This window comes from Haliotis asinina, chromosome 8, assembly GCF_037392515.1.
Source record: "Haliotis asinina isolate JCU_RB_2024 chromosome 8, JCU_Hal_asi_v2, whole genome shotgun sequence".
Lineage (NCBI taxonomy): Eukaryota > Metazoa > Mollusca > Gastropoda > Lepetellida > Haliotidae > Haliotis > Haliotis asinina.
The window spans coordinates 54,096,859-54,123,783 of NC_090287.1; the positions used below are offsets into that span (position 1 = coordinate 54,096,859).

The 26,925-nt window shown below is 39.0% G+C and overlaps 1 protein-coding gene across 1 annotated transcript; it reads right to left on the reverse strand.

The window, feature by feature from the left end:
• Nucleotides 1–4,792: 4,792 nt before the first annotated feature.
• On the reverse strand, nucleotides 4,793–20,106 carry LOC137293868 (calmodulin). The gene is made up of 5 exons (XM_067824642.1): nucleotides 19,662–20,106; nucleotides 17,491–17,521; nucleotides 8,050–8,193; nucleotides 6,705–6,947; nucleotides 4,793–6,334 (listed from the first exon to the last, which is right to left on the reverse strand). The coding sequence occupies exons 1-5, from the start codon at nucleotides 19,662–19,664 to the stop codon at nucleotides 6,306–6,308; spliced, it is 450 nt and encodes a 149-aa protein (XP_067680743.1). The 5' UTR covers nucleotides 19,665–20,106; the 3' UTR covers nucleotides 4,793–6,305.
• Nucleotides 20,107–26,925: the final 6,819 nt, after the last annotated feature.

Below are 26,925 nucleotides of genomic sequence, written 5' to 3' on the forward strand. Positions count from 1 at the left end.
TCCCATTTTTAGAAATATTCAAAATACCTTTTATACAGTGCAACATATATGCACTAAAATTAAATAAAGTATGACCAATAAAACCTAAAGCAAAACAACAACAACGAAAAACGTGTCCCACCTAAAACTAACAGAACAACAAAAATCAATAGACTATACAATTAAACAATCCAACAATCGAAAATATGAAACAAAACAATATCATAAGATAATGAAGAATATTACATTAAAAATACCCAAGTAAAAACAAACCAAAAAAGAGTAGGTAAGAGCACCAAATCACATATTTTCAGTCAATATAGAGGTCTGCCTCCGTGGTGTATTGGTTAGAGAGCGGAAGGTCGCGGGTTCGATCCCTGGCCGCCTCTTAGCAAGATACGTCTAAACATGGTACTTGTTTGTTCCCGACTGGGTACAACAAGGACTGGTCGTCTCAGTATATGCGTCTAAGTGGGGTATTCATGCTTAACTGCCGACACAAATACGATGGTCGGTAGTACCCCTGGGGCCTGCCCCCTAGTTCTGTATCAGCGTGTACATACGGCGCACCTGGTCTAGCATACTCAAGTTCCCATTCGTCTCACTACAGTCTGTTCCTGGACCAGTTGAGTCTTCATCTTACTTATTTGAACAAGGAATGGTCTTCAGTATAGGCCTAAATGTTTTCCAGAGTATACGTTCTTCCTTAACAAACGAAGCAGATTTGCAGTCACAGCTAGTGTAATCTTTGATGGTCCGAGGGACGTCTTCCCATTCTCATGTTCCTCCTGACGCCGTGCTACTTTTGAAACACTGTACTCTGGTTATCAACGGTTGTTTCACTTTCAGGCTTATAGGTCTTGGGGTAGCCCAGTGGCTAAGGCGTTCGTTGGTCAAGCTGAAGACCCCGGTTCGATTCCCCACATGGGTACAGTGTGTGAAGCCTATTTCTGCTGTCCCCCGCCGTGTTATTGCTGGAATAATGCTATAAGCGGCGAAAAACTAAACTCACTCACTCTATCACTCACGCTAAAGGTATGTAATCAGCTATACTAGAAGAAAGTATGACATTATTTTGCTTAGTATAATCAAAGGACTGATATTTTCTAAATACTAATGGTATGCATATTGACAACCATCTTCACTCACATTCTAAAGGTCTCGGGTAGAATAGGCCTTCAGCAACCCATGCTTGCCACAAAAGGCGACTATGCTTGTCGTAAGAGGCGACTAACAGGATCGGGTGGTCAGGCTCGTTGACTTGGTTGACACATGTCATGGGTTCCCAGTTGCACAGCATGCTCATGTTGTTGATCACTGGATTGTCTGGTCCAGACTCGATTATTTACAGACCGCCGCCATATATCTGGAATATTGCTGAGCGCGGCGTAAAACTAAACTCATTCACTCACTGAGTAACACCCGTGACGATGTGGGTTAGAACGGACTTGATCTACAGTAACCCATGTGTGTAAGAGGCGACTAACGGGATCGGGTGGTCAAGCTCGCTGACTTGGTTGACACATGTGATTGTATCCCAGATCGATGATGATCGAACCCGCGACCTGATGATTATTATTATTATAATTACAACTGAATTATTTGGTGCACATTCTGTTAAAACGGACCGCTCTCATGTAGCTAGAATGTTGCTTAGTGTGGCGCAAAACTACATTCATTCAGTTGTATAAACCCAAGTTTAATTGCTCTTAAAGCAAATACTCCTTCAATCCACACTAGTAACTCTGGCTTAACCCTGAATTCCAAAGCAACCAGCACTGACCCTAAGAGACGCCCAAATAGATCAGAGGTCAGGCTTGATAAATTGAACCCTAGCTGCTCGAACACTGCAAAGTGCAGTGTTGGATGGAGAAACACATACATGTATTTGGATGGTCTTTAAAGTGTAAATGATTTGATATTTCTATATAAACATAATTACCGTTTCGATATATGGGGCATTCACTTAAAAAACCCCATTGAAGTAATATCCTTATATCATGGTTACGTTAAACCAGTTTAAATATGATGGTATTATTCGACTGGTGCTCCTGTTGTAAATCACTGGATTGTCAGGTCTAGACAATATACAGACCATCGTCAGCTGGGATATCGACGGGCACCCATAAAAAAGAATGGGCGGTGGGACAGCCGAGTGGCTCAAGTGCCCTTTCGCCAGGTTCGAGTCCGAGTCCGAGTCCGTGTTCTAGATGAAATGTTCAGTGCACAATTTCAAATGTCAGCTGTTGAGATTTCGCTTGGCAATTGCTAAAAGCGACTTAAAGGGGTACTGATCTAGAGCATTTCCTTGGGAGTGTTTGCTGCTTTTATTATTGATTCCCTCCTGCGAGTACCCGTATAATATGTCAGAATTCATGACCGGGATGCAATTGGTAGTACATGTATGATATTTATATCCTGGCACTGATCATTCACTCATGATAACAAATGAAACCATTTTGAAGTTGAACTTAATCTGCTTAATAGGATTGAACCCCCCCCCCACCCCCAACCAACCACAGCCGTAATTTACTTACATAACAATGATCAAACTATCTACGAAGAAATAAATATTTTTAATTAAAATGTCACACGCCGTGGTACATAATATATAGGCATATTACGAAGTTACATGAGACCATAGCAAGGCGGGAGAATTTCAATTGAAAAGTCAATCACAATGACGTCACGAGTCCACAAGCGGGACAGGGTTCAAAGGACCATGTCACAAGCTCAACAACGGGTATATCCACCATCGGCATAGAGAACAGCAGTGTATCGACGACGCATAGAGCCAGTCTGTCACGCCAGATTCTCTCAAGTTCTGTTGCAAGGTCAAGGACGTTATCTGGCGGATGAGGAAGACGAGGTAGATGTCGATCCATCTCGTCCCAAACATGCTCTATAGCGGGGAGATCCGGTGAATTTGCAGGCCAAAGCAGTAAGGTGCTGCAAGAAATCTATAGCAACCCTTGTCGTATGAGGGAGGTCATTGTCCTGTTGGAATGTTAACCCAAAAACATGACGTTGCAGAAAAGGAATTGCCACAGGCTGAAGAATCTGATCCCATACTAGTTAAGTTACCCTTGAACAATGACCAAAGGAGACCTTTGGCGTGCTGTTAAATCCACCCGAAATCATCACGGACCTGTGCATAACGTTCTCCCACACGTCTTAGGCATGTTGACGTCCATCACTATGGGAAAAGCCTCCCAAAATCACAACCAAACACCCCCACCCCAAAAAGAGAGAAATTTAAAAAAAAATAAGTAAGAAACTGTCATCCATAAACCTGCATGTTTCATTCTTGACTGGTCAACGTCTACAATACCGATCCAACAATTATTTCAGGTAATTGAAACTACCTCACTAATAACCAGGAATCATTGATAACGCGACATCTGTTTCCTGTACTGGAAGACAACAATGACCTCGACGCACTGGAATCGAATAAGCTATTCATGCGCTCTGAAAGAGTCTCATCAGCTGTGACGGGTATCAGCCGAAGTGATGCAATACATATGGATTTGTCATTCGGTCGCTGAAGCTCAAATGCATCCATGGACACATATGGATCAGGTAAATACGGAAATGTTGGTTACTTGGCCCATAATTTACAGTCACTGGTGAGACGCCCACAAACAATGCATGTATGTCCATGAAGATTTTCTACAGATGCTTATTCATTGCATAATGGTAATTTCAGAATGTTTTCCCATAGTGAAACCATGCATACATCCGGTTGTAACGAGGTAACACGCTTAAAAAGGTCTTTTCGTGTTATCTTTAATAACTTATCTTTCGGTTGACTCGAACCTCCGATGACACGAAGTATCCCTGGACCTCTTCATCTTTGACATTTGGGTGTTTGACTGTGTGCGCAGTTAATTTCCATGCATGAAGGACCCGTGAATAGGTCTTCAGCCACCCGTCTGCCATAATAGACGACTATACTTATCTTAAGAGGCGACTAGCGGGATCCGGTGGATTCACATTTGTGCAGATCGATGCTCATGCTCTTTACCTCTGGTCCAGACTCAATTATTTACAGGCCGCCACCATATAGCTTAAATATTGCTGAGTGTGGTGTAAAACTAAACTCACTCACTCCATGCATGCTGACTGGTGAATATTTTGATATTCTGATGACGTCATCTAAGTAATCCTTTAGACATTACTGATTGTACCTTGTGGTTCATTGTAGGTGTTGATGTGATGAACTAATGGGAACATTTTCATTTGTCTTCACTTTTTCTGTTTATCTCCCTCCCTTAAAGACTGAGATTGGAGAAAATGAATGTTTGAGTAAGTTTTTTTTCTTCATTAATCCATACATGTTGCAATAGACGGTTCAGGGGATTGGTTGGTCAGGTCATCACCTGGTTGACTCAGGTTGGCGAGCACTGGATTGTCAGAATCGATTATATGCAGATTGCATCCATAGTGCCGATTGTGGCTTTAAAGATTGATCTTGACTGGATACAACCCTCCAGTTTGTAGACGAGCAGGGATGGGAGCGTTTCAGATACACTTGTAAGCCTACTCCAATAGCTGGGGTAGCCTTTTGGTTGAAGCAACTGCTTATCATGCAGAAGGCCTGGGTCTAACTAACTTCTCACATGGATACAATCTGTGAAGCCCATTTCTGATGTCCCCTACTGCGATGTTGTTGGAGCATTCTTAAGTGTTGTAAAACCACACTATCTCACTCTCACTCAGGTCAACTAAACCTGCTGGACCCAGACTTGACGGATGCCTTCACTTTCACCAAGATATTTCAGTTCATAACATACATAGAACAAACACACGGAACTGTGGATTTACAATGTTTATGAGACAATGAGATCCATGATATAATAATCAAATGCATTTTAAAAGAACATAGATAAGAAAAATCTGATCAAAAGGCAGAAATAAAATGTACATCTTCCTTTGGAAACGAGGCATTGTGGAGTGGTTGTTAACAACAATGTCAACTAGTCACAGAAGATGCTGTATGTGACGACGGGGGAGGAAGAGGTGCTGGGTGACCAAAGAATGAGGCAAGGTGAAGGTGGAGGAGGGACAGGAGCAGAGAAAGAAGAACCTACAACACTACAGCAGCTGGCCAGCAGTCAAAACCAGCTGGCCATCCTACTTGCAACATACAGGAGACAGGCATCCATGAATTGGCTAGGATCAAGTTACCTGACCTGGTAAGGGCTGCCCTTGCATGGACCGGGCGGGGACAGGGAGTTGCCTCCCTTAGATTACTAGGCACTAACCTTGATCAGGGGATAGCATCCTATACAAAGGACAGCTTTGAAGAGGCTGCATCCCTTATTATGTAAAAGTGTTACAGTACCTCCCTCTCCCCCGTGAGTTGAGTGGGACCTCCCGGTAGGGAGATGCTACCTCCCTCTCCCCCTATGACTTAAGTGAGACCTCCCTGTATGGAGTTTTGGTCCTGCAAGCTACAGCAATCCCAAGTAAACACAGATGAACAAAGGCTATGCCCATGTGAAGCTCAATCCACAATGTCGAACATTCACACATGGCACTATCAACAAATATGTTTTTGGTCTATTTCAGTGATTTTACAATCTTTTTTTAACCTTTACATTTCGTCATATTTCCAAGTACACACCAGTTCAACTTACTCATGGAATGGTTTCAGTGTTGTTAAAGATATTATGTTGCCATTTATAGCAATCAATATCCACGTTTCTGATACGTAGATCCTACACGACGACAAACTGCACAAAATGAGCTGGGATATCTGGTTGGTCCAGTCTCCACCATGTGACACAATCTGCAGCTACTCGTATCACACCACATGTCGTAACCTTGACAACGTGACACGTGATCTAAGATGGAAACATGTTTGATGGTAAGCGAGTGAGCAGAGTGAGCAATGCTGTACGTTCGCTAACATGAGGTCTCAAAGAGCACATAACAACTGGTATTCTCCAATCGTAGCCAATCCATGGGATAATGTTGATTTCTACAGAATTAAAAGATTTTTCAATACATAGACAAACTACTCATGAAACTTCAAGGGAAGATAACTCTAGATACAATAATGGTAGGGGGAGGTAACTCTAGCCCCTTTAACATGACCAATTGGTAGTATATTACAAAACTGTACAATCTCAACCTAATACTGGAGACAGACCATGTTCGAAATTAGCTGTCAGTCTGTCCATCAGACTGACTGATGCACATTTCCTTTGCTGTTCTCTGTACAGGCAGATCGCCCTGTACTCAACCCAGTTAGGTGATGAGATAGACCAATGAGTACACTTAGAGAAAGGAAATGAATGTAAGCTCATCTTACAGTCCCCACGTTACTTGGATGTCATCATGGTAACAAACTCTGAAAAACAAGGAGAAAGAGAAGTTATATTTTCATCACATTGGGATAAATATAGATATTGATCCTTGTTTGTTGTTTAATGCAGCACTTAGTCATGTTCCACACATATTGCGACATCCCTCTCTCATACATCAACAATTACGCCTCAGTTGCAGGGGTTCATAGCCTTCTCATTACATATTAACTGTAGATATAGATTTGAATATTTGATCACACATAAAGAATTTATTTCAAATTAACGTCATAGATGAGAAGTCAAGGAAAAACAATTTATTTCAACGGATTCAGCAGTTCACAAAGAACACTTTTATTTAAAATCAATGTTGTTGTTCATACTAAATTAGTAACTTATTTCCTGTATTTTACTTACCCTCATAATTTACTTGTCCATCACCATCAATATCTGCTTCCCTGATCATTTCATCTACTTCCTCGTCCGTCAACTTCTCGCCCAAGTTTGTCATGACATGCCTCAACTCAGCTGCACTGATGAAACCGTTGCCGTCCTTGTCGAACACTCGGAATGCTTCTCTAATTTCCTCCTCTGAGTCAGTATCCTTCATCTTTCTGGCCATCATTGTCAGGAACTCTGGGAAATCTATTGTTCCATTACCTACAAATGAAACCTTTTTTGTGTAACAAAGGCACAAATTTAAAAATGTTAACAGAGTTACTTCCCTTGGAAAGTAAACTATTGCTTCACTGAATACATAGGAAGGAACTAAAGCTTTTAGACCCAAATTCCATCAGCATTATGGTGGCTTGCGGTCTTTTGTGGAACAGTTAGCCTACTGAATGAAATCATAACCATTGTGCAATGTCAATCCAGTATCATGGCATGCAATGCGACGACCTGATCCACAATGAAGTCATGGTCAGCCCATCTGATCCATGATGAGTCAAGTCACACTAACTGACCACCAAATCCACACTTGTGCCGATTTCAGTATCTGGACTTTTCATAATTTACCAACAAAAGATAACGTGTCACACTCATAACCAGATGGTACAGTACTTATAATAATGCTGGTTACAATAATAACTTGACTCATATATATAACCTTGACCACCAGTTCTATGAAACATTAATTACAAGCACCATGCAACATTAATCAATTTTTGTATGTAAAAGTAACCATAATGGCGAGTGTGTATCATTTGTTATTTTATTTAATGTACAATAGCCTTGAAGTTGGTTTTTAGCCTTGGCAAGTAGCCTGTGCCAAACGCTGATGGAATTTCGAGGTCTTATCACAGAGTTATGTCCATCCAAATAACCACTTAAAGCATACCTCTCCAGTCACCTGCATGTAATCCAGATAAAATGTCTTTGTCCATCACGACAATTTTGTCAATCAAGGTCTTTTCCACAACTAAACATGACTTACCTCATTAAAAAGTCCATCAAAACACTGAACTCTCTAATTTATACAAGGAACGAATTGGAAAATATTTGCCCACACCTACTTTAAAGTACATATACTTTGAATCAACCAAATCAGCACAGCATGTCAATATGTCAAAACTTTCAGTGGATTGTTCACAGACTCCTTACTCCTGGCTAAAAATAACCCTGAAACTACAACCTAGTTGGGTATGTATGAAAACTGACCTTTCACTGTTGTTAAACTCGTGAAGGTGCTTTAGTGACTAAGATGGTGACATTTCAAACAAGGTTTTATTCTTTTGACAGTAATGAGAGTTAGTGAACATACCATCAGCATCTACTTCGTTGATCATGTCTTGCAACTCTGCCTCTGTTGGGTTCTGACCTAGTGACCTCATGACGGTTCCCAACTCTTTGGTTGTGATGGTGCCATCGCCGTCTTTGTCGAAAAGGCTGAAGGCCTCTTTGAATTCTGAAAGACATAAATACAAACATGAAAGTATGAGACTTTGATTTCATCAAGATCAGTCAAGTTATAGGGGTCCTATATGATACACTTAGTTGGGACTCAATCTGGTACGGAGTCATGTAAATTAGCAAACTATTTTATTTTTCTGGACGTACAACCACTTAGTATAAATTAAAAACAAGCAAAAGTGTCCAGTTCACTGGAGGGACTTGCACTGCAGGCGTGGTGATTTTCTGGTAGATACTGCCATGCTATCTCATTTAATCCCCAGAACCATCGCCATGCCACTCAAGCTAATTACATGTTGTAAGTGTTGCTGATACAAGCCATCGATGACCTCTGTGTCCCCCTCAGCAGGTTGTGTGTAAACCACATCCAACTGTTTCCAGGCACTCACAGCACTAACCTTCTCACTCCACACTAATATATATCCATCTTCATACATATCATGTTTCCCACAGACACAAACCACATGCCCTGAACATGCATTCCTAATCAGAATATCTTTATTTCCAGTCACATGCTTCTCATGATCCAGGCAATGGGCATCTGGCTTCAGCTCTAATGGATTTGCCTAAAAGAAAACTAGTGGGCCACACCACAAGGTGATCTCTGAGGTACCAGTATTGTAAGACTGTGTTACAGTATGAAAGGGACAATCACTGGTTTGAAAACATCTGATTTTCTGAAAATAATTTTGATGATTTTTTTTGACAATTCCTTACGTGTCAAAAAGATAAGGAAAAGTATTTTTTAATTTGTTGCTGGAAATACGCATTTATTCTTTTATATGTCCAGTTGTTCTTCCTTAACCTAATTTATTCAGTCGAAAGGTGAGGCATCTTGTTCGGTATGAAAGCAGACACCATGAAGCAGATGGAGGGAGGATGAGGAGGGTTTGGTAAACATGAACCATGTGTACAATCCCACTTCCTACCAGCCTCATTCTGGCATTGATTCAAGGTTTTGACTGTACTACAAGCAATGACACTCAGTCGTGAGAGAGCTCGCCACATTGCAGTATATGTGAGGAACGCGGTTCTTCTAGCACGTTCAACTTGTTGAAACATGGGGAACACAGATCCAGTCAACGCTGATGGAACCGAACTGGTATTTGGAGTTGTGTTTATATAACGGACACAGAGCTTACTAACACTCCTCTGAATGAAAACTGCTTTCAGATCATCACCTAGGGCAGGAAAGCTGTACTTGCCAAACCCATGTTATTTGCTTTCGTTGTGGGAATCTCATAAATACATATGATGATGTATAGTTTAATCCAGGTATGCCATTGTAAAAAAGGCAACCTTGAGAACAAGTGTGCTTCTGTCATGTATATCACGACTGATTGTTATTCTAAAAAGGGATGAGGTGCAGCTTGATACTGAAATACTGAAGAAAAATAAATAAATAAAAAATTGCAGCAACTTGTAAAATTGAGAAATGACCCATTGAATCAAACATTTACAAAACAAGGATTTAAAGACCTACTTCTACATTTGATTACTCTGACAAAACATGTTTGGATACATTAACTCTTCTATGTACCATAAGGACTATTTAGATACTGGTGTTCTACTCTGAAGCTTAAGGGGCACAGCTCTTACAGCTGGCAATAATTTCAGGAAAAAATAAATGAAACTTTCTACAGGAGAGAAGTCCCAAATATTCTTATAAAAAAGTCCTGTATATCTTGTTTTTAAAAATTATTGTTCAAGTCTTTTTCTGAATAAGTACAAATTGATGCTCTTAAAAACAACTCCCACATTAAAATACATACTTGGCAGACAAAGCCACTGACTAGTTCATTGATATGATCATTATGAATGAATACAATCTTCTGTTTGTTCTAAACTGAGATAAAATGTCAAGGTGTCAATAGGTTATTATTGGGTAGTCGTTTTGAGGCATAATCGTCACTTACATTTCAAGAATGTGACACTAGTTGAATTAAAATGGAAGAAAAATATTGCTTCTAAGCCTAAATACTAATGTCAAGTCCATATCTACATACAATGCCTTTTAAGTGGCCTATCAGTTTCCAAAGGCACCAAAGCACCATGTTAAGTGTCGTGTAACTGTTGCAAGCCGATCTCAGGGATGCCACTTTGACATTACATCATCTGCACATGGCACGTAATGACTGCCAGCAACTGCAGTTCAGTGAATCTCAAAACTTTAAGCTTCGCCTATCACATTAGGGTCACACTCTCTTCTTCCAGTGTGCTGTAATGGCTGCACAGATGACCTTGAGCACGTCACAACTGGGCAGGCCACACAGCATTGTGTCACTACCATCACTCCCTCACTGTTTCTGTGTATTGATTTCCCAGCTGTGAATGTCAGGTTGAAACCTAGCTGACATTTACCATCTCCCACTAACGCCGAGGATCTCAATGATGCACCCACTAAACAGAGACCTAGAAACACAGCTTAATCCTGGTTGATGGAGGCCAGGAGACTGGTCCTACTGAACTCATTGACATTTCCAATGATCAGTTTGACAAAATATCCTTTCATCCCAATGGCTTGACACAAAAATGCTTTTACTCGTCAAACAGCATTGCACATACAGACATTTGGGCAGCAATTAAATATATTCTTGCACCTTAAGCTGAATTTGAAATAACACGGCATGCCTGATTAACTAACCATGGTTTATACCAGTGTATTACTCACTCACTCACACAACTCACAATATTTCTGGTGTCATACTGCTAGATGTACTAAACCATACTCACATGGTACACAAATTACACCAGGACCTGGAGTGGTAGGGTAGCTTAGTGGTCAAAGTGCTTGCTCATCATGCTCAAGACATGGGTTCAATTCCTACATGGTTACTTAGTGTGAAACCTAGACATGCTAGAAGCCATTTCATTCTGTCCTGTGCTATGATATTGCTGGAATATTGCTAAAAGCATCATAAAAATAAACACGGTCGCAAACACAAGGACCTGTCAATGAATGAAATAATGCCACTTGTCAGTCAACGCAGACTAAACTGACAAGATGAATTTATACCCTTTCCCCTGAAACAGTTTAAAAAACTGAGAAATCATTTCTGCCAATGGCACTTTACAAATTATGTTAAGCTGTAGAGACCCAAAGTGAAGATATGTATCAACAGTTAGAAATAACTAAAATCAAGTCCAGATACGAAATACATGGATATAAGATGCAGACCATTTTTCAGAATCCCTTCACTAGAGCATGAAGTTGAAGTAAGAGCTCTAGTTAGCATGGTTGCTCTGTTACCATCACATTCAGATGACTAACCTCTATGTACTGCAAAATACCAAATAAACCAAGGTACAATTTCCCTCTCGCAATCATTCATCGTTTAACAGGTCCTTTTATGCTCCACCTGGAGGAGTGTAGATCAATTTCAGGCTGCAGTCCACTCCTGCAGCTTGTAACAGACACGTGGCTGTTGGGCATCAGTATGCTAGACATTGATATTCTCAACACAACACCGAAACCAGCCTTTAATCATCCAGCATAATAGACCAACAGCTGTTTGTGAGTTGGACAGCTGTGGTTACCACTTCCCTCACGCAAGGACACAAATATATTTCTTGTATATCTGGTTTTCATAAAAAGTGAATATTGTCATACTCTGTCCTAGAAATATTTCAACAATCTCTCCAGAAATGGGCTCCCTCCTTTGTACCCCTGTGGGGCATTGAATCCAGGTCTTTGGCATGACAAGCAAACACTTTAACCACTAAGCTACCCCAGATGGGTTGTCCTGGACAGTGAATGTAGTTAAATGCTGTTCTAGAAATACTCCACAATATCACCAGAAATGGACTTCTCACTTTGGATCCATGTAGGGAATCGAACCTGGGTCTTTAGTTTTATGACCGGACACTCACACCACTAAGCTACCCAACAGCCTGGTAACCCTGGAGAGTGAACATAGTTATATGCTGTCCTAGCAATATTCCAACAAGATCACCAGAAATGTGCTCCACACTTTACACCCATGTAGGGAATCGAACACGGGTCACTGGCGCGACGAGCAAATGCTTGAACCAAAAGGCTCCTGAACAGCCCGGTAAACCTGGAGAATGAATGTAGTTATATGCTGTCCTAGCAATATTCCAACAATATCACCAGAAATTGGCTTCATACTTTATACCCATGTAGGCAATCAAACCTGGGTCTTGTGAGGAGCAAGCACTCAATCCACTAGGCTATCCCACCACATTCGTTAATGCAACCCGTTGATGCAACCCTGAAATATTCCTTCCATTGAACTATTGTGAAAGTCATAAAAACTTCAACAAATATTTGCTCCCCTCCCAATCATCCTACATTTGTGCAAACTACCTAGCAAAAAATATTACTTCCATCAAGTCATTAAAATATTATAGTTTTTCAGTCTATGTCACACAGTTCCTAGGCATGCATTCGAAGTAGCTATCTGTTTCCAAGTGCCTGTGTATAATGCATACATAACCTTTGGAATGAACTTTTACTCATAATAAAAATTAATATAACCAAATCATATCCTTATGGGTGAAGCCAGGTTCAAGTGTTTATAATTAATGAAGACATTTTAGACTTTCATATTCCTTTCCTACTCAAGGAGATGCAATTAGTATTTAAATATCACCCAAACAAAACAAAAACAATCAATCATAATGCAACAATGCCATGAATTTTATCTAAATTATTAAAAATTTATTGTAAATGCGGCTTTTGCGAGTCACAGTATGGCATTCATGATGCAGTCACTTTTAATGAACTAAAGGTGTTTCAGGATATGCATGAAATAATCTGACACTGAAATAATCTAATATCAAATATATTGTAAAGAATAATCTCACACTGAATTTTATGCAAGCTACATGGAATGAAATTCTAAGTAAGATCAATAAAACTGATAAAAAATAATATATAATTAAAAAAACATACACTGTTTAGTTACCTGTGTAAATTGCCCATAAAATTTCATATTTGCTGACACAGCATTTCTGCTGTGAGCTCACAACAATGACTATGCATTGGGAAAAACACATTTGGTGTGTGTATAATGAACAGGTGTGGTTTGGAAAAAAGTGATCACAATACTCCAGAAGACATAAATTCTGGCAACCAGACATGCAAGTCTAGTCCAAACTAGTTGCCATCTGTCATCCAATTCCTCATCAGTGAACATAGTTTACTAGCAAAAACCCAACATACCTGATTAACTAATTATGAATCATACCCTATACTGGTGAAGTGATATTACCGTATTGAATTTCAGCCATGGCTCATGACAAGTCAGGCTAAAACTCTTCAACCCTGTGGACTTTGTAAGGGCCGATCGAACCGATGTCAAGGCTGTGGTCTACATGGGTAGGGAGGTGGGCTGCTCAGTTGACTTCATGGGGTACTTGTGGGTCTTTGTGGGGTGGGGAATGAACTATCTGGGGTGCATGGTAGTCTGTGCTGGGTGGGGTAGGTTTCTGGTCTTCAAGAGCGTCCTCAGTGAACTGTTTTGTGGGTGGGATAAGTTGAAGGTCTTCATGAGGTCTGTAAAGGGTTACTAGTAGTTTGAGGGTTTGCTTGTTCATCTGCATGGGGTTGCTTAATGGTCGGCATTGCATTCAAATTAAAACTGCAAGTCACTTTCTCTTCATTGGTCATGTTATCACAACAGAATGCTACACTCAATCTCATCATGACTACACAGTGATCTTCTTCTATGTCTACATAGTTCTCATATTTTCTTACCAACAAATCGGCTATTTCATCTACTTCTATTTTGATTCAAGGAAATTACAATCCTCAAGGCACAATACTTGAATCTAACTACATTTTAACAATTGTATAATCTGGAACTACATATGTACATGACAGGCAATATAGTATATGGTGTGTGAGATTTATACTGACCTCTGGTCCCTGGCTTAGTGGCTACTAAAACTTCATCAGAACCACGAATTGGTTAGGTTTTGCAGTGGTCCTGGTGGCAAGTGTATTTTGTATTTATAATTAAGTACAGATAGGACCACCAATAATTCTCCTCTCACTGGTCCAGTGGGGAATTTTGAAAAGGTTTCCATCTCTATGTACGTATGACTTTACGGGGATTATCTTCTTCCCAACAAAATGACAATTTCTTCTGCTGCTGTTTTGATAATAATATTTACTGAAATTACAATCCTGAAAGTACTGTACTAGTCTGTCATACAGACCCTGAAGCAAATATATTCAAGAAAGCCCACACAAGTTTAGAGAATGTGGCAAGTCTAGATTTACGCAGCTTTAGGTTGAAAATGAAGAAAGTCTCAGGGCTTCTTTCATTATATACATGTATATATTCTATGAACATTTTTCAGTAAAATGTTTCTTTCAGAAACTAGTTCATTGTCTAGTACTGTACTTAAATTTAACGTAACTTTAATCACAGTTATATCTGGTACTACATCAAAACATGAGAGGATGCATAGTGAGACAACAGAAGCAGTGAACCTTAACCTGCACTAGCTGTTCAGAATATCATCTCTACAATAACCACTGCTATATATACACAAGATCTTCACAAGAAAGGTACAACACTGCAACCATGACAGAAGCATGTTGCTACTTTGAACAATTTGTGGTGGATACTTTTAAACAAACGGGACACGCAATGCGTCAATCAATGTTGTGTCTGGTTGCTAGGCAACAACAGTGCCACAGTTACACAGCAATGGGTACTTTGTCTCCCAGCACAATAGTTTAACATGTTCAAGCTACGGTTATCTGATAGACAGGTTTGTCCTATCAAATACTGAAGTCCTTTAGAGTATTAGCATGATTAGCCACAGAAAATGTCGATCCTTGACAAAGACCCATCAAGAACGCCTGTCTATCTTAGATTATGTGTGGTGGGGTATTAAACACTTCAGTGACTCCTTATAGAGTGGAACCTAAAACCAGATGCTATCTCCTAACGAAAGACATGCTAAATGTCTGGTCTTGTTCTTGCAACAATTAACCCTGCAGCTGTTTGTACAATACTATCAAATTTGCATTTTAATGATTCTTTCACATGACCTTCAAATATAATTACATAAAAAATCTATTTCAATACTCCTATCTAAATAGGTAAGAAAATAATGATTTGGCATGTGGATGGATATTTCAAGTTTAACTGTCTGTTGTCTGTAGTCCTGGGACCCAATCCACTCTCATGAGGCAATCTGTTCTGGTATTTCAGTATCTGGTATCCTTTGGGGAACATTCTGCATTTTAAAGTGTCTTTATCACAAGCCTGAAAGCTGTGATTTTCATGTTAATGGCAAATATTTTACAAAACTGTAAACACTCTTAAATTAATAGTTCAGTTAAATTTTGAACATAAACTTGGTCTTTCAACTTGGTGACGATCAGCCTGATGTCTAGTTCTAAATGCTTCATTTTTAGCTAATAGTCTGAGACTTGTGAAACACAGTTTCCTCTATTCCTCTGAACCAGACTATAAAATAATAATAATAATAATAATAATAATAAAAGACATCTACTGACCAGCAAAAGAAATGCAACTATGTTTTGGGGGGTCAAGTTTTTAAATAGACGACACATACATGCAGACTTATTTTAATAAGATTACATTTGTTTTTCTTTTTAGAAATTTGAGTTTCGTCTGCTGCTCAGTACACTTCATGTTCTGTTAACGTCCTTAAGTATTTGAAACAACCATTTGTGTTAAGACCAGTAAAGACCATATACTCCTGTATCTGTCGGACTACCCTCTACAGGGTCACTAGACTCACAACATACTGTGTGCTTGCAACTCCAGCCATGGCCACACTGACAGCAGAGACTCATAGACGGTCTGTATGGGTAATGATAGTCATGTTTCAGCTGACTTTGATTATTTGGGATTGAGCTGTTCGGTTACCATGGAAACATCATTGTTCACAGGCCACCTGTGGCTTGTTTCATTTAGTTCTTCACATTAATAACTTGCTTGCTGTTGAGGGTGTCACCAACAACTGCCAACACTGATGCAACAATTTTTCAAAATGCTCATCGAGTTAACCAAATAAAAAAAAGCATTAGGTAGTGACTACAAAAATTATAATGAAAATATTCCTGCTTATCACAAAACTGAATACTATTTAACATAAAAAAATCTCATACTGATTTAATCACAAGCAACACTGAAGAGTAACCATTTGGTTTTAGGTATTGCCAGGCGAGGCAAGCACAGGGTGTTTTGAAGTTTGTTGTTTTACAGGTGTTATTCTACAGGCTATTGCTTGGGGGGTGAAAAACATCTTTCGCTCAATGATGTAAAATGAACGTCCTAAAGACTGAACCAACTACAGAACTTTCTTCACATTACTTATTAAGCATAATGAAAACATTACCATGCATATATTTAAATAAATAATTAATTGAAGTTCTGTGCCTAACATCGCGGACCTTATCCCACATGCTGACACTGCAATTATTGTTTTATGAAGTGTATGCAATGAGCATGACAAGGATGAGAGGTTTGTGCATTTAGAATGCACTGCAAAAACATTAAGGAAAAACATGTGATCTGCTAGTGTACTAATAAACAGAAAAAATATGTCAATTTTCCCTTTAATACCCAAAATGTGAAATTTTAACATATTTTTTAAAGAAATGTGCAATAACAGTGTGCCAAGTGGCTGCAAGTGTTGTATCCTCCCTGTGGAGTTGAGATTGACAATACAATGCCCCATTGAAATTGACATCCAATGATCGTGGAAAAACATAACCAGTGCCTTGAGCATGTTCTAGTTGTGTGGATGACTTCAAGCCAATACATTTGTATTTATTTTAAATACTTGTGAAAACACATGCAGCTCTCATTGTCAACTAGTATGAAGATATTGCAGTTAGGTGATCACCAGCTTATTTTATTGATATATCAAATGAAAAGTTGTCTCAGTGTAGTTCAGCAACTGAGTTCATAAATGTTACTAAATGCTGTTTAAACTATTATTATCATTCACTCAAGGCTCAACATAGTTGCCCATCTAACAACAATGTGTGAACCTTTGTTATGTCATAAGCAAGTATTGTATAAAACCCCTGTAAAACTGAATTCACACCAGTCACCCCATGGTAAGAGACACATGGAAATCTACCATTAGATATAGTGACAGATGGTCCACTCATTGTCAGTAGGGAATTAATGCATTGTGCAATATAAGCCATGATACACTGGAGTTAAATTTATTGTTTGTTTTTTTCCCATTTTTAATTCACATGCAATCACTGCAAGGTTTACGAGTAATGATTGGGAACGTCCAGGGATAAGCCGCTGATGAGACCCAATCTTACCTGCAATTTGCTCTTCAGTCAACTGGTCCGCCTGCAAGACAGACAAAGGAAACAATTAGTGGACAGTCCATTATCACCTGGCTGTTTGCAGGGAGGGATGGACAGGTGGGCTGACACAAAGAAATTCATCTGACAAAGGAATAAGGAATATAATTGCCTTTGTGTGAATGTCTATTGAATTTAAGCATGTGAAATATCAGCTTAATGTTGCCACATCAAATAATAATAATCAGCTGAGTAAAATGACTACGGCGACAACAATGATGATGATGTTGATGATGTTGATGATAGTGTATAACTTGATTCAACCAATACTCCAGAATGGGTTTAGAGGATACAAGTGTAGGTTCCTATCTGAACACACAGGACAGTTCATGTCATGGCTTGAACTAATACTCTCCTGCAAATCTTGGCAAGAAGCTCTGTAACTAAACTCCATTATATCTCCTGAAGATAGATATCTCTTAAGGCATTGAGTCATGCTCCAGCGATTCTCAACTCTAAACTGGTTGAGTTATTTCAAGTACAAACTCTGTTCAGAGAAAATCTTATTTCACAGATATGGTATCATGCTACTGTACTAATAACCTAAGCAGATAAATTGGTGTAAATTGAGTAGAAGTAAATATTTTTCAATAGTTCGTGAATCCAATCAAAATTTATGAGGCATTTATACTATTTAATCATTTATTCAAATTCTTAATGTTTTTTTTAAAAATGATACAGCAACATTTACCAATGCAGGAACCATGAATATATATATTTATAGAGAGTGCCTGGCAAATATTTCTCTCTCAAGAAATGAAGACATTATAAGGAGTCACTACACAGAAATTGATTTCCTGGTTGTCATTAAAGTATGTGACAGTGTTGTGGTGAAACACACAAGCCACCAACCCTCAGAAGTGAGGTATTTCCGTTCCTCTCTTAACACCAACCACTAGAACTAGACATGGAAATACTCCCTCGACAGGAAGGAAGAACATGTTACCATGGCAACATGTCAACCTACTGACTCTGTTGGATATAGTGTATAGCAAATGGAAAGGCCTGTCAGCTTTCGATTGCTATAAATTGTAGCAAAATGTCAACAAATCATGTCCCCTGAGTACAACATTGCATATAACCTTATTCTAAAAGTACATCAAACTTGGACATGTCATATTACCAGAGTCTCATGAATGAAAATACCTCAATGTCAATCACAATCTCCAAATGAAGTGAACAAAATTAAACTGAATTCAGATCAAGCAGAGGATGATTATTTGAATCAAAAACTTTCAGCAGAGCAGGAAATTATTGTGGAACATTGGTTCCTTAAAGCTGACCACGCCCAACGACGACATACCTTCAGAAAATGGAGCACTGACCTGTTCTTGTGTCACCAGTTTCTCTTACTCAGGGATATTTAATCTTTTCAACATACTGAGTCATCAACTCACGCCCTTGCTGGACCCCAAAGAGCTCGCTAAGTAATGGTACGTGTATGTTATCATCTGGCAATAGTTCTATTGGCGGAAACTAGCGTCAAATTGGTTCCAACGATTTTAACTGCCCAAACGCAGACTTCGAAGAACTGTCACATACATTTTGAAAGACGCTATACTACTTGTTCGTAATTTTCTAATTTGGCTGTGGCGATACGTTCAGAAGAGCACCGGTGACCTAATCGTAGTGCTTTGTACTTCTAATACGACTTGACATAAATTACAAATAGTTCATACATCAAAAACCACCAAGATATATTCGTATGCGTTGGTCATTAAGCATACAGCATGCTGTTTATCATCGGCAACAAGATTACCATGTTAAACCTTAATAGAGCGATGTAACCCAGTTATTGATACAGCAAAATGGTCGGCAGCGTGATTCCGCTTAATGAACAATAACATATATCAATTACACAAAATACCAAAACCTTACTTATATCACTGAAATACAAGAATAAACATTTCTGAACAGTAACTACCCGTTATTATTAGCCCTTTTCGCTAAAAGTCAAGTCGACTATTAAACATTCTTCCGCATTTTGCCGACATGACAGTTACAACGCGCCAAGATCTCATGCCGATGAACATGAAAGAAAATAAACGTACCATCGTTAAGTTTAATCATTGTACTTGAGGAAAAAGTTAGTTTTGACCATTGATGCCATGAAAAAATGCACTTACCATTGCCGATTAAACAGATAGCAAATCTAATGCGGTACTAAAGTCTCTATCCGTTCTTCCGACACTGGGCGAGTAGACGATGCTTTCCTTCTATTCCTGCGCCTTGGTGAGAACAGCTTCAAAAACTGGTCAAAATATAGAATATGCTGCAAGAATCTGAACTTATATGAATAAAACTTTCGGTTTCTGAAGAACTGTGGCAAACACTGGCTTCAGACGGCTAAATGACGAATCTGTATCGAGGAACTACTTCGTGTCAATTAACATAGGCTTCACATTTCGGTCATTCGGTTGGAGTCGGGCGCGAGTGTTGTTAACGTTAAATCTTTGTAACGACGCTTGTGATTGGCTCGCAGGCACCTGCAATGCGACAGTTAGCACTGCGGCAAACTGTATCTGCCATGGCAAAATGGCGCGGGAAGCAAGGGCCATGGTGACGAGAGCTATTGTTGTGTCAGTAACGTTATTGATAGGTATGCTTCGATCTTGTTTTAACAATTCACAATGCGTAGTTGGTAGTTTATTTGGCCCGTCACACAACAGCTGTCTGCATGGGCTCTTGTTTTCAAATAATCCTAAACTAACGAGTAATTGATTTTTGCTAGAGAGTTGTACTCCCCGATGTTGCTGCAGCGGGGTCGCCAGAGTTATGTCTGTCAATGCGGGTTACCGCCTGATCGGATAACAAAGCCCCACTTCTTGGTCCCTCGCGCTCAGTTTTGTTGACAACGAAGCTGTTAACACCAACACTCGAGTTGCTAACTTAAGGAGACCTTAGACACACAGGAACTACTTTTGAAACATGATTGTATCGTTTAGATTTGTAGTTGACTAGATGTAACAGAATAACGTAATTTAGTTATGTTCTTTAATGGGAAACTTTAGCAATGTTCACAGGCTGGACTTGTTTATATAATGTCCTTGACTGACCGCAATCGTATTTGGATCAGCTGCAGTGCAACTTTATCCGGCTAAGCAAGAAACGAACAATACCATCGGATGACAGTCACAACGTTCCGGATATCAGATAACAGAATACTAGTAGGAACATGTTCACACACTCGTTGATAATGGGTGGCAGAAGTGGCGTTGAGTTGAAACAACGACTTGGTGAAAATCTGAAAATAAAAAAACGAAACCAAAACACCATCAACATGTCAGCCTTGCCTATCCGCAATATGCAGTCGTATTTTTTTTCTTGTTTAACATTATTGTTAAGTTCTCACCAGCCTATTCATGACTACTCATTTCCGCACTAATCTATAGGGGATATGTGTATAAAAAAAATATGTTATGCATCTACACCTAACGGGCCCCATTTCATCATCGAGTTGATGTAGAATAGACCGACAATCGAAGGATGGTACAGATACGCAATAAAACTCTACAAAGGTAGATGGAGTAAAGTAGTGAACAGACCTTCCCTCAACATCAGCCATATATTCACAAGGAAAACCCTGACAGAAGGAAAAGGATGTATTCTTATCAGTGTTTACAGAAATGGGCCCGCAGAACTGACAAATGTGACGATAAATATAGAGTTTATCCCCAAACTAGAATAGTTTATCAATTTTTAATACATATTGTATCTTTAATACTTCGTGGAGTAATAATATAGTAATAATGGCTTATTTTACAGCTCATGTTACTATATATAGAGGGTTTTCTAATTGGCACTGTGTAACGGCAGCAGATGTTGGGGCGACAGACTTGAACATTGTTATCGTTCGAGAGTTAAAATACCCCGTTTACAAACAGCCAATGCATATTTCATACACACATCCCCTAATTCAATCCTTTATCACCTATTACTTAACCCAGGGTCTTATTAGCGGGTTGCCATGTCAATTGCCTAATGAGTCCGGCGTCCTAAGTCTCGCCAGATGTCAATCATCAGTGACAGGACCACACAAAGGACTTGCCGTTCTCGTGGTGGATTGAAATCGATGTGAGCCCAAGTGTGGGCTAGCCTCTAGTTCACGGGGTGCGCCGGTGACGTCCAACTAGCATGTCGTTGATGGATATAAGGGTATTCTTTTGTTGACAAATAATTTCAAAAACCCATTTGTATTGAGTCAGTGAGTTCAAAACAGTCAATACGTTTGTCGACTTCCGGGGCTTGCTGGTTTAAACAATTAAACATTTATATGATAAAACAATGGAGAGGAGTTGAGGTATTTTGATATATCTATTTTTCAGTCGATATCTCTTTGAAATTATTTTTATTTAGTTTCTTCAGTACTCTGTAAACTGTACATCGTCTTTCACGAGAAAATAAAATAATTGTTTCAAGTCAGGACCGGAATGCCATTATTGGCAAGATCTCACTATACATGCTTCTCACTACACGCTAGTTTAAAATATTTCTAACCCCTCACACTGTAAATGAACTCGTTTGAATATTGATTAATATGTACTCTGTATGGCCACATAAAATATTTTATAGCTTCGGTAATATTTAAATACGGTCTATAACCGATCCTTAGCGTTGAATATGTGTGCGTACATATAAAAATCTACGGCGAATTGATTAGAATTGCATCAGACTATAACGTTCATACGTTGGATATCGCTTAAATACACGTACTTTTAAGCCCTCAGAATAGTATAATGGAAATCTGAGATGTATGGAAATGAAAGGCAATTATATTAATCAAGACAATTAAAATGTTGGCGATTGGTTATGTGTGCCCATGCAACATTAATGTATGGATAGTTGTAGGAAGTCAGATGTTATACAAATATTAGCATGTTGTTATGGGGCGATGGCATGGCTAAGCGGTTACAGCGTTAGCTTGTCACGCCGATGACCCTGGTTCGAGTCGTCGCACGAGTTCATTGTGTGAAACCTATTTCTGGTAACTCCCTGCTGGAATATTGCTAAACATATGTTCGACATGCAGGTGTACATAACGCGAATTACACAGTAGTGAGGTCCAATAGTGTATATACCTATAAAATGTATGGACATATGAACTGGGTACGCTCGATGTAGAGTAAAATACTAATAGTCGATTTATTATATGCATGCTCGAAGAAACACGCTTGTGCGTGTGCTTGTGCTTGTGCTTGTGCTTGTGCTTGTGCTTGTGTATGGCTATCGATTTCACAATTATGCACATACGTCAAATAATTCTTTCATAATTTCATAGTTATAAAAATGTATGATGCGTAGATTGTGCGACTCGTGAGAACGTCTAGAAAATTTTATGAAGTAATCTATACCTGGCTATCAAAAATAAATAAATAAAATAATAAATAAATAAGATAAATAAATTGTGGATATATTTAGTGGTGTTCCGATAAATTGAAATAAAGTGAAATAATCGAAGGTCGCAGTGATCAAACGATCAAACATTCGATCACATGTTCTCATAATCGAACACAAACGAATTTGAGGGCCCCGATTTTGAAAGTACTGTTGTAGTCATTGAAACAATTGACGATCGAACACACCTTTGAAGCTGTCGGGCCTGTAAACTTGTATGATTGCTAGAATACTCACTTCACTTTCTGAAAAGTCATGACTGAATATTTCATGAAAACTCCAGGAGTTTTATGTTCATCATGTATTAATCATCACTTAAAGTGACAAGTTGCATCATGTTATACTTATCTGCAACAACAACCTGAATAGGAAAATCTGAGAAATAACGCTAATTTTTTTCAATGATTGATTGGTTGCAATGAACCAATCATTAGTTATGACTTTTTGTCTAATCCCCAACACTAGAAATATTAAATATTATTGTATAATCCGCATGTGTAATGTAGATTTCAAATTTTCGCTTTACTTTTGTCATTATCTGTTACATCATTGGTCCCTTTATGTGTACCTGGGCACGAACGGAGACAAAGATGAAATAACACCTGGATGTAATCACAACAGGTGTGACTAGCTCATGAGCGTCACAGTTAATAATTATACACATGTGCTAGACCTCTGATTAGCTCATCGATTGTTGGTTGAACTGGATTGCGCATCCTACCCTGTATACACCTCTTGATATTGACACAAATTATCTGTGTCACAGTGACATGTATAATGTTACCTATAGCCACACGTGACACACTAATCCTGTCATTGATAGTAAATACCGACAAATAGAGAGTCCGTGAAGCCCGAATATGCACAAGATGAACCAGCTGTTTCACGCTCTAACAAGATAACAATCATTACGAAATTAGTACTATTTTGCAAAATAATAAAGTCTCATTTTAAGCACCCCCTCCTTCACCACCACGTACGCACACACAAGATAAACACGCATGCACATAGTTTGTTCTTGCAATTAAGCGATATGTGTACATTACCATGTTGTGTAGCATGCATGCATGTAGCATGTATACTGAAGAGCTAAATAAACGCAACCCTGTTTTGTCACTTCATATGTAGTCATAAGCATGAGCTCTTCCTTTTGTGAGATTTCATTTTTTTTAAACTTGCGTTTGTTTTGCTCTTGAGTATATATGTTGTATATAATAGCGTAAGCACGTACCTCTAATGCCGGACTGTAATACAGTTCTATTTAGTTCAGTTCAGGTGGAACGTTTGCTATCGATACACACTACTCGTAACAACGCAGTGCGTATCTTTTAACATTGACACACATGACCTTCGCCACCCCAACGTACGTGTCGTATTGAAAAATTTACTAACTATTTCGGCCTGTGGAGGATATTAATCGTATACCCGCTGAAATAATAGCTCATAATAACCCTTGCAATCACTTGTGTATCTTTGAATGTTGTCGCACATTATACTTCAATCCTGAGTTTATCGTATGATAATGGAATTTATACTCTTACAATGTTGTGTGTATCTTTTGATGTAGTCGCACATCATACCGCTTCAATCCTGAGTTTATCATATGATAATGACGCAATCAACCCTTACCACACTGTGTGTAGCCTATTATGTTGTACATAATACCGCTTCAGTTATGTGTTTATCATCTGATAATGGCACATAATAAACAATACGATCCTGTGTGTAGCTTATTATGTTGTCGTAGATAATACTGCTTCAATCATCTGTTTATAAAGACACATGTAACCCTAACAATCCTGTGTGTATCTTGTAATGGTGTGACACATTAAACCGTTCAATCCTGTGTTTATCATTTGATAATGACACGTATAACCCTTACAATCATGTCGAGAAATCTAATATCGAACAACATTGTACAGTACAGTTAGGTACAACAACATTTTACATTTTTGATTCTTTCAGTAGATTCAAGCTGCTTTTAACAATACCGATAGAAAAATAAATTATGATTCTTATTATTCAATAACGGCACATATCACCTTCACAAGCCTGTGTTGAGCTCTTAACGCTGTAGCACATCATAACGCTACAATCCTTGGCTTATCATTTGATGACAGCACGTCTAACCTTAAAAAGTTTACAATCCTGTATTTATCTTATAACGTTACGGCACATTATACCGCTTCAGTCCCGTGCTTACCACTTCATAACCACACACAACATTACAATATACTCTTTACAAATCTGTGTGTACCTAGGAATGTTTTGACACATTATACCGCTTCAGTCCCGTGCTTACCACTTCATAACCACACACAACATTACAATATACCCTTTACAAATCTGTGTGTACCTTGGAATGTTTTGACACATTATACCGCTTCAGTCCCGTGCTTACCACTTCATAACCACACACAACATTACAATATACCCTTTACAAATCTGTGTGTACCTTGGAATGTTTTGACACATTAGACTGCTACAATCCCGTGCTTATCATTCGATAAGGGCCCATAAAACCTTAACATTTTTGTGTGTATTTTTCAATGTTGTGACACCTTATAACGCTTCAATCCTGCGTGGAACATTTGATAATAACACACATACCCTGATAATATTGTGTGTATCTTTAATGTAGTCGCACATTACACAGCTAAACTCCCGTGTTTATCATTTGAAATTGACATATATAACCCTTACAATTCTATGTGCCTCTATTAATGTGCACATGTCATATCAAATCTCTTGTGACGGTTTACACAGTCAAATGCCGTCATCAATATCTTCATGTATAAGTTAATACCATGTCAGATACTCTGTAAACTCCAGATTACGCACGCACGCACGCCTTATGACCGAAGTATTCTTCATAACCGAGTTCATACGTGTCTGAGAACTGTCAGTGATGTTGAACACGAACATCGGCCGATTTCAAAGTAGTTTGTTGAACAACAAATGAATTATTCGTTGGCAGTGTAATGAAAATGAAACATTTGTGGAATATGCCCAAACATGTTATTAATGGCAACGAAGAGATTGTTTAATCGTAACCCGGTAAGAATTTTTTTTAAAAGTTTAGGTAAGAATATTGCTCTACCCTACCCCGCACTCTTACCTCCACTCCGAGCTTGACATAAAATAGTGGACTTCTACATACTCTTACTTGCAAGGTTACAATGTGTGAAGCAAGCTTCGCGTAACTTCCTCGAAAGACGTTTAGAGGTGGAAACAGCCAGGAAGGATAACAGTATATGAATGGACAACTTCCTTCTTGCAGTAAGAGCGAGATTTCGGTGTAGGTTCTAACACTGTTATCAAGTAAGTGATGAACAGCATGAGGATAGAGGGGCATGTATGCAAGTTAGAGGAGATGTTTGTACACTACAATAGAGGATTAGGAAGCCAGTAACAACATATAGTCTTTGTAGACAAGTGTTAAGAAGTGAAGCCTACAGTGTAAACAAGGGGATATAGTATATATTCTGGGGTCATTATCAGGGGGCAGGATGAGGGGGCATGATGAAGATCTTTGAGAAGTTGGTGATATGCGGGAAAAATGTAATATGGTCACGGTTGATGGATCTTTGGAGTGAGTGAGTGAGTTTAGTTTTCCGCACTCTTCCAGCCATATGGCGGCCGCCTGTAAATAATCGAACCTGGACCGGAAAATCCTGCGATCAACAGCATGAGCATCGATCTGCGCAAATGGGAACCAATGATATGTGTCAACCAATTCTGCGAGGCTCACCACCCGATCTTGTTAGTCGCCCGTTATCAGTCACCTTTAATGGGAAGCATGGGTTGAAGGCCTATTCTACCCCTTATCTTCACGGTTCCTTGAACGTTGGAAGCATTGATGTAGGTATCTTCTTGATCTTCTTGATCTTCTTGGAGTTTCCAGTTTCTCGTGTGTGGAATTAAAGATAAGGTAAACTTTGCTTCCCTCAGTTTATCGTATAAGGAAGAGGACAAGGTTTGACGGTGTTTTTGTGG